The sequence below is a fragment of the Leptidea sinapis genome, chromosome 37 (assembly GCF_905404315.1).
Source record: "Leptidea sinapis chromosome 37, ilLepSina1.1, whole genome shotgun sequence".
Lineage (NCBI taxonomy): Eukaryota > Metazoa > Arthropoda > Insecta > Lepidoptera > Pieridae > Leptidea > Leptidea sinapis.
The window spans coordinates 4,746,984-4,760,155 of NC_066301.1; the positions used below are offsets into that span (position 1 = coordinate 4,746,984).

General features: G+C 37.5%; 1 protein-coding gene across 1 annotated transcript; it reads right to left on the minus strand.

Moving 5' to 3' along the window:
• Positions 1-5,501: 5,501 nt before the first annotated feature.
• On the minus strand, positions 5,502-10,586 carry LOC126975712 (uncharacterized; the record flags this gene model as incomplete). The annotated part of the gene is made up of 2 exons (XM_050823713.1): positions 5,502-10,066; positions 10,473-10,586. Coding segments are annotated over 2 exons (1,005 nt in total), but the record flags the coding sequence as incomplete, so codon positions are not given.
• Positions 10,587-13,172: the final 2,586 nt, after the last annotated feature.

The following is a 13,172-nucleotide window of genomic DNA, read 5'->3' on the forward strand; positions in this document are numbered from 1 at the left end:
CAAACCAATTAAAAAATAGATAAAATTAGAAAAATAGCGGTTTAAAAATAGATAATTATGGGGAAAAATATATACAAAAATAGTCTTTATATGTAACACAATTACGACTAATATAAATCACACCAGAATTCGATTTTACAAGGTCCGGAAACGATGTAATCCCCGCACGCTGGGGCTGCCACGGAACCGAATATAACGACTGCGTGAAGTTAACACGACGTCTGACATCATTAAAATGGCGGCCTGTCCCTATCTCATCGCGCGGGGATTATTTAAGAAATGTAACAAACATGGCATGTAGTGTATCTCATAGAACTTAGAGTATGGGAGTAGAGGTAAAGAGAACAATCTCTTATTTTGATAGTGTCCTATAAGCAGTTGATATAATATATAGCAGTTACAAATATCTCGAGAATGAATCTAAAGTATCCATAGAGTATGAAATTAATTAAGCAATTGTTTACGTGGTGAAGGCGACCAATACTTCAACCACGGATTGTATTTGTCAAAAAGGATATATAAAAAAATTAACATTAATTTATTTTAAATTTTACAACTTGCTACTGTGGCGCCACCCTGACTTAACGGACACTTTTGATTTATAAAGAGTTCATCTCAACATAAACTAGTATTGACTTATTTAATATATTAAGCCCATTTACTTTGGGTTTGAAGTGTGGTACCTAGGTACTTAGTAACATAAAAAAATATTATAATGATCTCGTTTACTGAGAATGTCTATATGGATGGATGAATCAGATATATGGAAACTTTATTATATTTGTGTTTTGTATGATGCTGTTATTTTATACACCATTGAAATGAGAATTGAAAACTATTTATAAAAATGAGGCCATGAGAACTATAGTGACCTAACTAAAAATATAAGTTTTTTAAATTCACAAAATTACTTAGACAACCTTTGTACTAATAAATGATTAGTTGTTACTGTTATATATCATGTATTATAAATTTTATATTCTAAAAAATATAGTTAGGCCACTTTGGTTCTGTTCCATGGCATATTTTACGATGATTCTAAACATGTCTAGTCATATCATGTGCTCGTTTCTACACATCACTAAATAGTTCCACTACAACTCATTATATTGTTAATTTGTAACATGTTTTTAAATTATTTAAAAAACAATTGTTACAAATTTTTGTCATTTCTGATTAATTAAGAAAGTGTTTGGATGAACGTTACAAGTTAATTTGTTTATTTGTAAACATGAATTGAATTTTCCCTTAAGGTGTTGATGCATATAATGTTAATGAGAGTACGAAGGAAACAACGGTTAATCGTTAGCGGTCGTCAATATTAATGTTCTTGTAAAATCTAGTCCACATACAAAGAACAACGACCCAACTAATTCCAGCGAAAGGTCTTCTCTTTCACTCGCCTTCGGTCAACGTTGTTCGTTAACCTTCTTTAGTCTTCGTTCGTCTCATGTGGATCACTGGTTTTTGACAGTGATTTACGTTTTTTTTTTTAATGAAATGTAAGGTGCTAAGTGCGAATGACGAGTATTAAAATTAGAGTGTTTAAAGTTTTAGTCAAAATTTTTAGTCGCTTCGTTTAATGAGGTCAGAATTAGTTGCAGTACTACGATTAATGTTCAAATTAATTCAAAACGCTATCCGGCCAGTGTCAAATGTAAATGTGGGTAGATCGACATTTCTTTAATGGCGCACATTTATCGCAGTACTGCAAGTGTAAGCCCAGCTGAAAGTGATGCGGCTTTAGTAATGTGATTCGTTCAACCAAATATCGTGTGTGCTGTCGTTACGTAGATACACGTACGAACGACTTCTATCCCTCTAATGTTAGAGGGATAGAAGTCGTTCATTGAGTTGTCAGTGCTCTGTCAACATTAAGGTATCATAAGAGAACGTTATTGATTGTATCTGTAGCGTCTAGAATGCTGCATTAAAAGAACATTTTACAGACTGAATTTTCATAGATTTGCTCCAAAATGGATTAGATTTGCCCTTGTAGTATATAATTAATATAGTATATTAACAGAGCTCGCACAAGATCACGACTTCTTGAGCGACGGCTCTCAGGCCTAGATCTATAGAACTTACTTAGACTTTGCTAAGACTTTACTTACGTAGAACTTAGCTGAGTGTGATGAAACGCGAACTTGACTTTTGCATTCGGCTGTCTTAGCTTAAGCTTAGTATAATTTCAGCTGTTAAGTGACTATAAAAACGAAATCAAAGATTAAGCTAAGCTCACTCATCTACTTTTTACGTAAGTAAAATATGAGCAAATTCTTAGTAAGCTTTATAGATCTTAACCTGAATTTTAAGTTATTATAAAAGCAGATATGTCAAAAACGTAATACTTATTAAGCAATGTGCAATTATTATTGTCTTAAGTTTTGATGGCCGCCTTAGCTAGTTAAATTACTGGGCTATTGATACTTAACACCTTCTGTAATAGTGACCAACGCAAGTGGCGTTGGTCACTATGACAAAAGTGGTTTCAATATCATTCTACATCCACACCAAGATTAAAAGAACTTCGGCTCGCCACCCACTATTGAGCACGCTGAATAGCTGGTTCGTTCTCTTACTAATAAAAAGTTCGTAACGGACAAAGTGTGGGTAGAATTAAATATAAAAATTGTAAGGATTTTAGAAAACATTTACTTACAGCAATGTGTCTAGTCTTCAACAATCTTCAATAATTTTGCATTTATAATTTATCAGAATAAACGCGTAGTGTATATTATTCACTTAATAATAATTAGTTGTTTCACTTAACATATCATATATTTGCATTAATCTAACGTCGTTTGAAGCGAGCGTCATTTTATCATTTGCTTTCCACTTTTATGCTTTATTATTTTACATTTACCTATATAGTAGAGGTGTGCGCCGCGCCGATAACTGCCGCCGACGATCAATACTCGACGTCGTTGACCGACTAGAAAAATCGGCGTAAACCACGCGAACGATGAACGATATTCGGCCGCACGGTTGCTAGCAAAGTGCCTTCTGCCCGTTTCCCCCTTTTATCACCCCGCGGGAAGTGTATATTTCATTATAATTTACCAGTAATAGTTGGATTTTAGTTTGTCAAAATGTCGTCGGAATATAATAAACTTAATGAAACCCAAAATCAAGTTTATTACTACTAGCGTCTTACATCAAAAAGTAGTTTCTTGGAAGAAATTGTGCTCATTAGTGATCGAGTTGGATAGGAGAAATCGAATAGTAGCACTAGATCAAGTTTTTTGTACGGTTTGTTTAGAAATTGCTAAACAAAATAATGATAAAGCTTGAAGAATTAAAAAGAATTGTTCGGGAGCTAAGTAAAATTAAAAATTTATTTTTGTTATTTGAGCTTTTAAGTGTTTTATGATTTCAAACACGTTATTTAACGTTGTTTCGTTGTTTAATTTATAAACATTCTAAATTATGGTTGGGCTTTGATATAGTTATTAGACCGCCATTTTTATGCCGTTTACGCCGCCGTCGGTCAATTTTTAACTACACGTCGCCGCGGCCGCCGAAGATTTAGGCTTCGGCGCACATGACTACTATATAGCCGTTTATATAAACATAATTGCTATACCGCTTCAAATTTAGGGTTCAATCAAGAATCCTGAGTTCCAAGTCACTTATAATGATGTGAACGCCTTGTTCGTCCCATAACTTTTCGCTGTTTTATTTAGTATGAGACCTTAAGAGAAGAGAGTACAGACTTTTTTTTTTAATTTTAATCATCAACGCTCGCCTCATAGTTTAATATTATCCATCATAGATGTAAGTGCAATACATGTCTGAACTATGTACCTTTAAGTAGTTATAGATCGACTAGTATACCAAGTATTTAGATGTAATTTACCCACTGATCAATACGAAGTAGTTAGATTTACTGTTGAAATATTTTCAAATTAATGGGTCCACGTTGGCTGGGCGATTTGAGGTTCTATTCTGTTGTGTTGTTGGTGTAATTTTGATGCGTACTTCAATTATGTTGTTTTAATATTGCTTACCTTAACAGTGATCATGACTTATTCGATATCTGATGTCAAATTTCGAAAAAAATGTGATTGTGTTCTTGCAATATTAGATATATTTATGTGTATAATTAATAAAATAAACGTTTGGTTGTGTCACACATGTAAGGCTTAAAGCCAAATTTTTGCCAATAGTTGTTGACAAAGTTGCAACAGTTGGCCGGAGCCCCACTTCTTCGCATATATTTTGGTTCTGTGCAACATTGTCCTAGTGATTTATTTATTTTTTTAAATAAATTTATTTTGAAACTGATACACGCGTTTTATTTCCAATAATTACCTACAATATGTCAAAAAAATAATATGCAATCGAATAAGTGTTTGCACAGTTACTACTACTATTATATTAATACAAGGTAAGGATATTAGGTAGTTATATCAATATTGACTCATGTGATTTTTTGTAAGTATTTGTTACAATAAGATATTAAATTGCGAGCTTAGTTAAGATACAACACGCACGGCACGAAGAATATGGAAGTTAACAAAGATTTTAAAGTTTTATAGATTTACGTTCTAATACAAAACCTCAATAACGTTAAATATATACACTAACCCCCTTATTCATAATAGTCTGCTAACTTAAAGCATTGCTAATTCTCACTCTGTCTTCTATTGACCTATGTCAGAATGAGAAAAAACACTCCTAAGCGGCTGTTTAAAGTTAGCGGACCGTTATGAATAAGGGGGTTATATTATATATGTATATATACTTAGATTTCATTCCATAATGCTGAGACGTATCGCAACCATGCAGTTGCATGGAAAAGGTTCCTATTGGATATCAAAATCAACCTAAGGACATGAGAGCAAAAGTAGCTAATGCTACTTCTGCTATATATATCTTTTCGTGATTGTGAATTTAGGCCTATCATAAAGCAGGAATTAAGTGTGTGTATTGCATATATAATAAATAAATGTGTGTTTGGCGACATCGGTTTCCATAGTAATAAGAGACGATACCACTTCTACTTTTTTCTGTTATGTGGATAGAGATACTCGAAGTCCAAAGTCGCTGACAGCTGTTGGACTTAATTAAAGACAGAAACTGGATTTGGGATTTTTAGAAAATAATAGAAATTATTAGTATTAAAGTATTTTATGGTATTTTTAATAATAAAGACAATTTGTACTTATTTAATTATGTAGTTGTGTACCTACTTACGACCAACCATCGTGTTTGCTTGCTTTGATCTGCGTCGACTCCCAGACACATTTACCTACTTAATCAGTAACCACAAATTTTTATAATCGAATGATTTCATTAGTATATCTCATAATCGCCCACCGCTAATTTTAAATCCACTGTTATTTGATTGACTGCTGAATTATAACCTCAAAATCTGATGCATTTTTATATATAATGCGATATCCTGAAGTTGCGTTTTATAAATAATGTGTGAAGAGAATCTATAAGTAATATATATTTCAACAAACAGACTACTAGTATAAAATAAAAACAGTATGTATCGTGTGAATATAACTTTATTTAATTTGTACTTAAAATTAACAAAAAAGATATTCGGAATGCAATCGAAAACATTGGTTAATGTTATTTTATTATATTCGATTCCATATTTATTTACTAATAATACACAACGTTATTGCAACATTTTCCAAAAACGTATCACAGATGAACTATAAGCAGTAACATAATTTAATACTTAATAACAATGTTATTGTGCAATGTTACGATCAAAACATATTTCTCGTCATTTTCCTGACTTTACTGAAATGTTGTTTGAACAGCTCAAAAGAAAATTTAAAACAAGCTGTAGATTTTATTTTTGAATATGAGAATCAAGTACACTTATTATAAAACGAGTATCTACAAGATTTTAATTTACAAATCCCTTAAATACTCATTCTATTAATTAATTAATTACTCATAATATTATAAATATTCAGGAAATAAGTCAATAGACGCAGATAAATACAGAGTGGAGCAATAATTCCTACTCAATCGAATCACGTAAATGGTAATCAAATTAAATACATTTAATGTGATCAAAACATGAATCGCTACAAATTATAAAATAAAATGGCACCCTGTTGATAGATTAAACTTATAACTAAACACTACGATGAATGTTAATAAATTAATCGAAATATTTGAGATTTTTTTAATAAGTAGTGTTATAATAAGATTTTAATAAGAGGTTCTACATATAAATTTAAGCCAGTACCACAGCTATAAACCGTATAGTTAAATAAGTATAAGTAGTAAACGAAATTTTGGAATGCTGGAAAGACTCTCAATCACTTAAGCAAGTGTAAAATAAAAAATAATATAATTCAAGTCATGGATATAGGGTATAAATATATATTTATTATAATCTGAAAATAAATATGTAAATAGAAAAAAAAACACTTTCATTTTAAACTTAAAAAACGGCTTCAAAGGACTAATATAATTTTAATTCTGATTGAGATTCAGAAGGAGACTCGAATTGACTTTGTAAAATCTCAGGCGACGTCATAGAAAAACATATAGAAAATAAAAATAATAATAATATAAACCCGACAAAACTCCTATCAGAAAACATCAATAAAATGCATAAATACTTACTAGATTGTATTCTTATTTTAGGACCATAATCATATTTAGGAATGCAATTGAATATTTAATGAATAGAACATTTGGAATAATAAAAACTTTATCGAAACCTAGCATTAGGCACAAATATGTTTTTGACATTAATTATAAAATATTTCATTTATAAGCAAAAGGCACTGTAATTTTGTAGACTTACAAACATACATTTGGCCGCATATCGTTAAATTAAAAGCAATAATAACCTTTTTAGCATAAGTACCATTCTCATAAAGCTCACAAATGAATACTATATCAATACAGAATATCCCAATTTTGCCACACAATTTAAAGAAAATATAAAAATGTTAGTCAACTTACTTTCCTACCATATCTGTAAAAATGAGAACACTACTAAAGTTGTATATCATTATCTATTAAAGTACAAAAGCTATGAATATATTTCCGATCAAGTGATGAAAGTCCAATAATTATTATCAATAATACTTCAACAATAGTTGGAGATTCAATGCTTCACAAATACGCCCAATTGAATATGAATATTAACCAGTTAATATATAAAAACGCGGTAAAAGCTAACATGTATAAATGCTTCCAAAATTTATTTGACACTAAATAGTAACTCTCGGACCAGGCGAACGTTCTACATTTAAATCAAGGATACTGCCGATTACACCGTAACATCCCATGACGGTGCTAATAAAGTGTGCGGCATAAAAAAAACTGAGGAGTTTAAGACCAGGAAGAGGAAGAAGAAGGATGAGGTACTCCATCTGTGGGCGGAGTCTAGCTTAGTTCTGTTACTTACCAGTTGGATGGGGTGTACACAAACTCGAGAGTGAATAGAAAGTCTGAATAGAGAATGATAACACATATTATTACATGAAAAAAAATTGTATATTATGCACCTATGGAGAAAAGTAATTTCTTACTTACTCACGTGGTGTGTATAAAATTTGTTTCCCACCACCTGGATGAAAAGCTCGTTTTTAGTCCCTGGTACGAGGGACAAAGGTCGTCTTGCTGGGAGAGAATCGGCCAGTTTTGTCGCTCATACCAGGGACTAACAGACACCGAGGTGGGGAAAAAAATATTGTACTAATAATGATATTTTATATGCCCACAGAACTATCGAAGTGTTTTACCCTTAAACTGACACATTGAAGTGATATAAATGGGACACCGTGTTAAAAATAATAAGATAAAAGAAGATACTTGTGTTTGTCACTTGGACTTTGTCACGCCTCAAGTTAAGCTAATATATTATATATAAATAGACTGATCAATACGATAATATAATAGGATATTAAGTGGAGATTCACACTGGAATGTTTATACATACACCCATTTTTTACTTAATGTTGTTGTAACAATAATATGTTTAAAAAAAAGTAATTAATAACCACAGTTAATGTAGTCATGGACCGAGAGCTCCTCTGAATACTAATTCATCATACTAATATAATCTCAAAGCTCCTCGATGTAAGTACATAACAATTTGTATATGGCAAGATTGAAGAATAAATTGACTCTGCTGACAGAGGAACTTTAAATTATCAAAACCTGCATTTAAACTCTTTAAATGAAACAACTTTCAAACTCTTCTAAAATATGACAACCCCGACATAAAAGCCAAACATTTTGTAAACTGGACAGTACTCTCGACAAAAGTCAATTTATTCCTAGGTAGGTCCTCCAGTGGTCAATGTATCTATAATATATAAATTAAATTTAGTTAAACGATAAAAAACGTTGCGTAAAGGTCTTCAAATTGTATTGCGTGGTCCGCTATAGTGTATTTTGAAAACCTCAGAAAGAGAAGAATAGTACAAACTCGTTTTTGATGGTTCGTTAAAACGTCAAATGGGTGAAGTATGAATGACGCAGCATTGAGATAGTCTAACTTTGGATATCCCTCGCCCCACTGATTTCACATCCTTACTTTCCTTTGTTAATTCCCCTTATGTGTATATTTTATGTTCATTCATTAACCGAAAAAACATAAAACTTGTTTGTTTGTCTTTTAACCAACTAACCCTTTGTATATAACAATAGTGTTCTTTGCGGTTAATGATCTCAGCAGTTAATTGCTTAGTTCCTGATCAAGACCTTGTTCATTCACGAAACCCGCTTTAAATAAAGGAGTTGATTAATATACACTCGTCATTGGTGAAATCTAAAAAGGATGTGCCATCAAGCCAAACAATAATAATAAGCTAACTTTCGGGGGATAGCAGAGTAGGCATATAATAACGAACGGAATAAACAAATACACAGGCAAACATAAAATGTTGACGCAATCAGTAAATATTAACTTTTTCGTATTCTGTTATCATAGCGGTGTCCCACTCAACATCCCTGTTGGGACTAAGAGTAACGACCACTGGAGAAGTACATAAAATTGACGCGATTTTAGGTTGAAATTAATATTTATGTAGAATTCTATCGGCAGGATAAGAAGCACTATATTTGTTTTCTCACCTGAATAGACAGTTTCTAGATACATATTCATAGCACATATATGAAACTAAAATCGCGTCACAGTATTGAATTTAACATTGCAAAACTAGATAATTCATATGAGTAACTAAGTTATATCCTCAGATGGTTTTTCATCTTTCAGCTTAACTTCTTTATCTAATATATCTCGGCTTATCTTCAAGTTGGCCAGCCGAACGTAGTTACTGCGTGTTATGCCCAACTCCCTTTTCGGCTTATCTTGCAAATTGTCTGTTTTAAGCCGATTACGTCCAATTTCTAATTGGTTTTTGGGTTTCTCTCTATAACTGAAGCGCCCATCGGCGAAATCTTTATCTGTGTGTAAATTACGTCGGAATGTTGGAGTCATAGGTTTGCCCATATTGGCTAGTTTTATATCACTCTTTAGTACAGTCGTTTCTCTCTTATCATCGCTGGGTCTCACTCTGTAAGTCGAGCGTATTGGCGAAGACGGTCGTTGAACAAAGAATTTGCTTTTAGATTTGTCTTTATCGTCAAGTTTTTCTTTAGCCTCCACTGGTTTGAAGAGCCTACTAAGTTTAGGCGATAATAATTTCGCTAGCGAATTTCTTTCTGGGACTCTTTCTATTTTAGGTTCTTTATGTATTTCTTCTGTTTCATATTCGTCTTTTTGTATTTCAGTGATATCATAGCTAGCTTTCTTAGCTAATATATTTCCTTTTCTGACAATATCTGTAATTATTTTGGGATTGCAGTCTATGTCTGTTTCGTCTTCTGATGAGTCTGTTTCGTCCGTTTGTCCGTCACAGTCATCGGGAACGCTGTAGTGCCTACAGAATGAAGGTATGTCTACTTTCTTGGCTTCTGTCTCGAGTCCCTCAACAGATTGGTTACGAAGAAACGCCGGCAATTCGTCTATTCTGCGAGTTTTATTGTCATTGAAGAGATCGTTCAGATGAGTGTCGGGGCTCGTTCTTTTTAGAGGCGGTGGGTCAAGCCATTCTGATATATCGTCCACCTGCGAGGAAACACACTCGATATATTACATAGAATTTGAAAAGATTTGAATGAAATGGGTTGTGATTATAATGCGACAACTGAAATCATATGTCATTATGTATTTATGAATGAATACTTATAGCTCACCATTTAAAAAGACAATTGTGTAACAAACAGGAGTGAATGGAAAGAGAGTAATACTCCTCGAGTGACTAGTTTATCACTCGACCAGACTTATGGCTGGGATTACTTATTGTTTTTTTTTAAATAAAATACTGCCCATGTTACTCATTGATTTCCATACTACTGGTGAAAGAATTTATTAAAGATCCCTAAAAGTTTATGAGTTTTTCATAACAAACAAAAATAAAGAAAATATTCTTGTGCATATTAGCAATAGAGTTAATATAATTATAACGTCTCACCGCAGTGATGTCAATGTGCGCCCCGTCCGTCCGCAGGATGTACCCGGGCGCCAGAGCGTGTTGGCTGCGTGTCAGTCGGCGCCCCGCCAAGGTCGGCGCCGCCAGTGTATTATATTAGCAATAGAGTTAATATAATTATAACGTCTCACCGCAGTGATGTCAATGTGCGCCCCGTCCGTCCGCAGGATGTACCCGGGCGCCAGAGCGTGTTGGCTGCGTGTCAGTCGGCGCCCCGCCAAGGTCGGCGCCGCCAGTGTATTATATTAGCAATAGAGTTAATATAATTATAACGTCTCACCGCAGTGATGTCAATGTGCGCCCCGTCCGTCCGCAGGATGTACCCGGGCGCCAGAGCGTGTTGGCTGCGTGTCAGTCGGCGCCCCGCCAAGGTCGGCGCCGCCAGTGTATTATATTAGCAATAGAGTTAATATAATTATAACGTCTCACCGCAGTGATGTCAATGTGCGCCCCGTCCGTCCGCAGGATGTACCCGGGCGCCAGAGCGTGTTGGCTGCGTGTCAGTCGGCGCCCCGCCAAGGTCGGCGCCGCCAGTGTATTATATTAGCAATAGAGTTAATATAATTATAACGTCTCACCGCAGTGATGTCAATGTGCGCCCCGTCCGTCCGCAGGATGTACCCGGGCGCCAGAGCGTGTTGGCTGCGTGTCAGTCGGCGCCCCGCCAAGGTCGGCGCCGCCAGTGTATTATATTAGCAATAGAGTTAATATAATTATAACGTCTCACCGCAGTGATGTCAATGTGCGCCCCGTCCGTCCGCAGGATGTACCCGGGCGCCAGAGCGTGTTGGCTGCGTGTCAGTCGGCGCCCCGCCAAGGTCGGCGCCGCCAGTGTATTATATTAGCAATAGAGTTAATATAATTATAACGTCTCACCGCAGTGATGTCAATGTGCGCCCCGTCCGTCCGCAGGATGTACCCGGGCGCCAGAGCGTGTTGGCTGCGTGTCAGTCGGCGCCCCGCCAAGGTCGGCGCCGCCAGTGTATTATATTAGCAATAGAGTTAATATAATTATAACGTCTCACCGCAGTGATGTCAATGTGCGCCCCGTCCGTCCGCAGGATGTACCCGGGCGCCAGAGCGTGTTGGCTGCGTGTCAGTCGGCGCCCCGCCAAAGTCGGCGCCGCCAGTGTATTATATTAGCAATAGAGTTAATATAATTATAACGTCTCACCGCAGTGATGTCAATGTGCGCCCCGTCCGTCCGCAGGATGTACCCGGGCGCCAGAGCGTGTTGGCTGCGTGTCAGTCGGCGCCCCGCCAAGGTCGGCGCCGCCAGTGTATTATATTAGCAATAGAGTTAATATAATTATAACGTCTCACCGCAGTGATGTCAATGTGCGCCCCGTCCGTCCGCAGGATGTACCCGGGCGCCAGAGCGTGTTGGCTGCGTGTCAGTCGGCGCCCCGCCAAGGTCGGCGCCGCCAGTGTATTATATTAGCAATAGAGTTAATATAATTATAACGTCTCACCGCAGTGATGTCAATGTGCGCCCCGTCCGTCCGCAGGATGTACCCGGGCGCCAGAGCGTGTTGGCTGCGTGTCAGTCGGCGCCCCGCCAAGGTCGGCGCCGCCAGTGTATTATATTAGCAATAGAGTTAATATAATTATAACGTCTCACCGCAGTGATGTCAATGTGCGCCCCGTCCGTCCGCAGGATGTACCCGGGCGCCAGAGCGTGTTGGCTGCGTGTCAGTCGGCGCCCCGCCAAGGTCGGCGCCGCCAGTGTATTATATTAGCAATAGAGTTAATATAATTATAACGTCTCACCGCAGTGATGTCAATGTGCGCCCCGTCCGTCCGCAGGATGTACCCGGGCGCCAGAGCGTGTTGGCTGCGTGTCAGTCGGCGCCCCGCCAAGGTCGGCGCCGCCAGTGTATTATATTAGCAATAGAGTTAATATAATTATAACGTCTCACCGCAGTGATGTCAATGTGCGCCCCGTCCGTCCGCAGGATGTACCCGGGCGCCAGAGCGTGTTGGCTGCGTGTCAGTCGGCGCCCCGCCAAGGTCGGCGCCGCCAGTGTATTATATTAGCAATAGAGTTAATATAATTATAACGTCTCACCGCAGTGATGTCAATGTGCGCCCCGTCCGTCCGCAGGATGTACCCGGGCGCCAGAGCGTGTTGGCTGCGTGTCAGTCGGCGCCCCGCCAAGGTCGGCGCCGCCAGTGTATTATATTAGCAATAGAGTTAATATAATTATAACGTCTCACCGCAGTGATGTCAATGTGCGCCCCGTCCGTCCGCAGGATGTACCCGGGCGCCAGAGCGTGTTGGCTGCGTGTCAGTCGGCGCCCCGCCAAGGTCGGCGCCGCCAGTGTATTATATTAGCAATAGAGTTAATATAATTATAACGTCTCACCGCAGTGATGTCAATGTGCGCCCCGTCCGTCCGCAGGATGTACCCGGGCGCCAGAGCGTGTTGGCTGCGTGTCAGTCGGCGCCCCGCCAAGGTCGGCGCCGCCAGTGTATTATATTAGCAATAGAGTTAATATAATTATAACGTCTCACCGCAGTGATGTCAATGTGCGCCCCGTCCGTCCGCAGGATGTACCCGGGCGCCAGAGCGTGTTGGCTGCGTGTCAGTCGGCGCCCCGCCAAGGTCGGCGCCGCCAGTGTATTATATTAGCAATAGAGTTAATATAATTATAACGTCTCACCGCAGTGATGTCAATGTG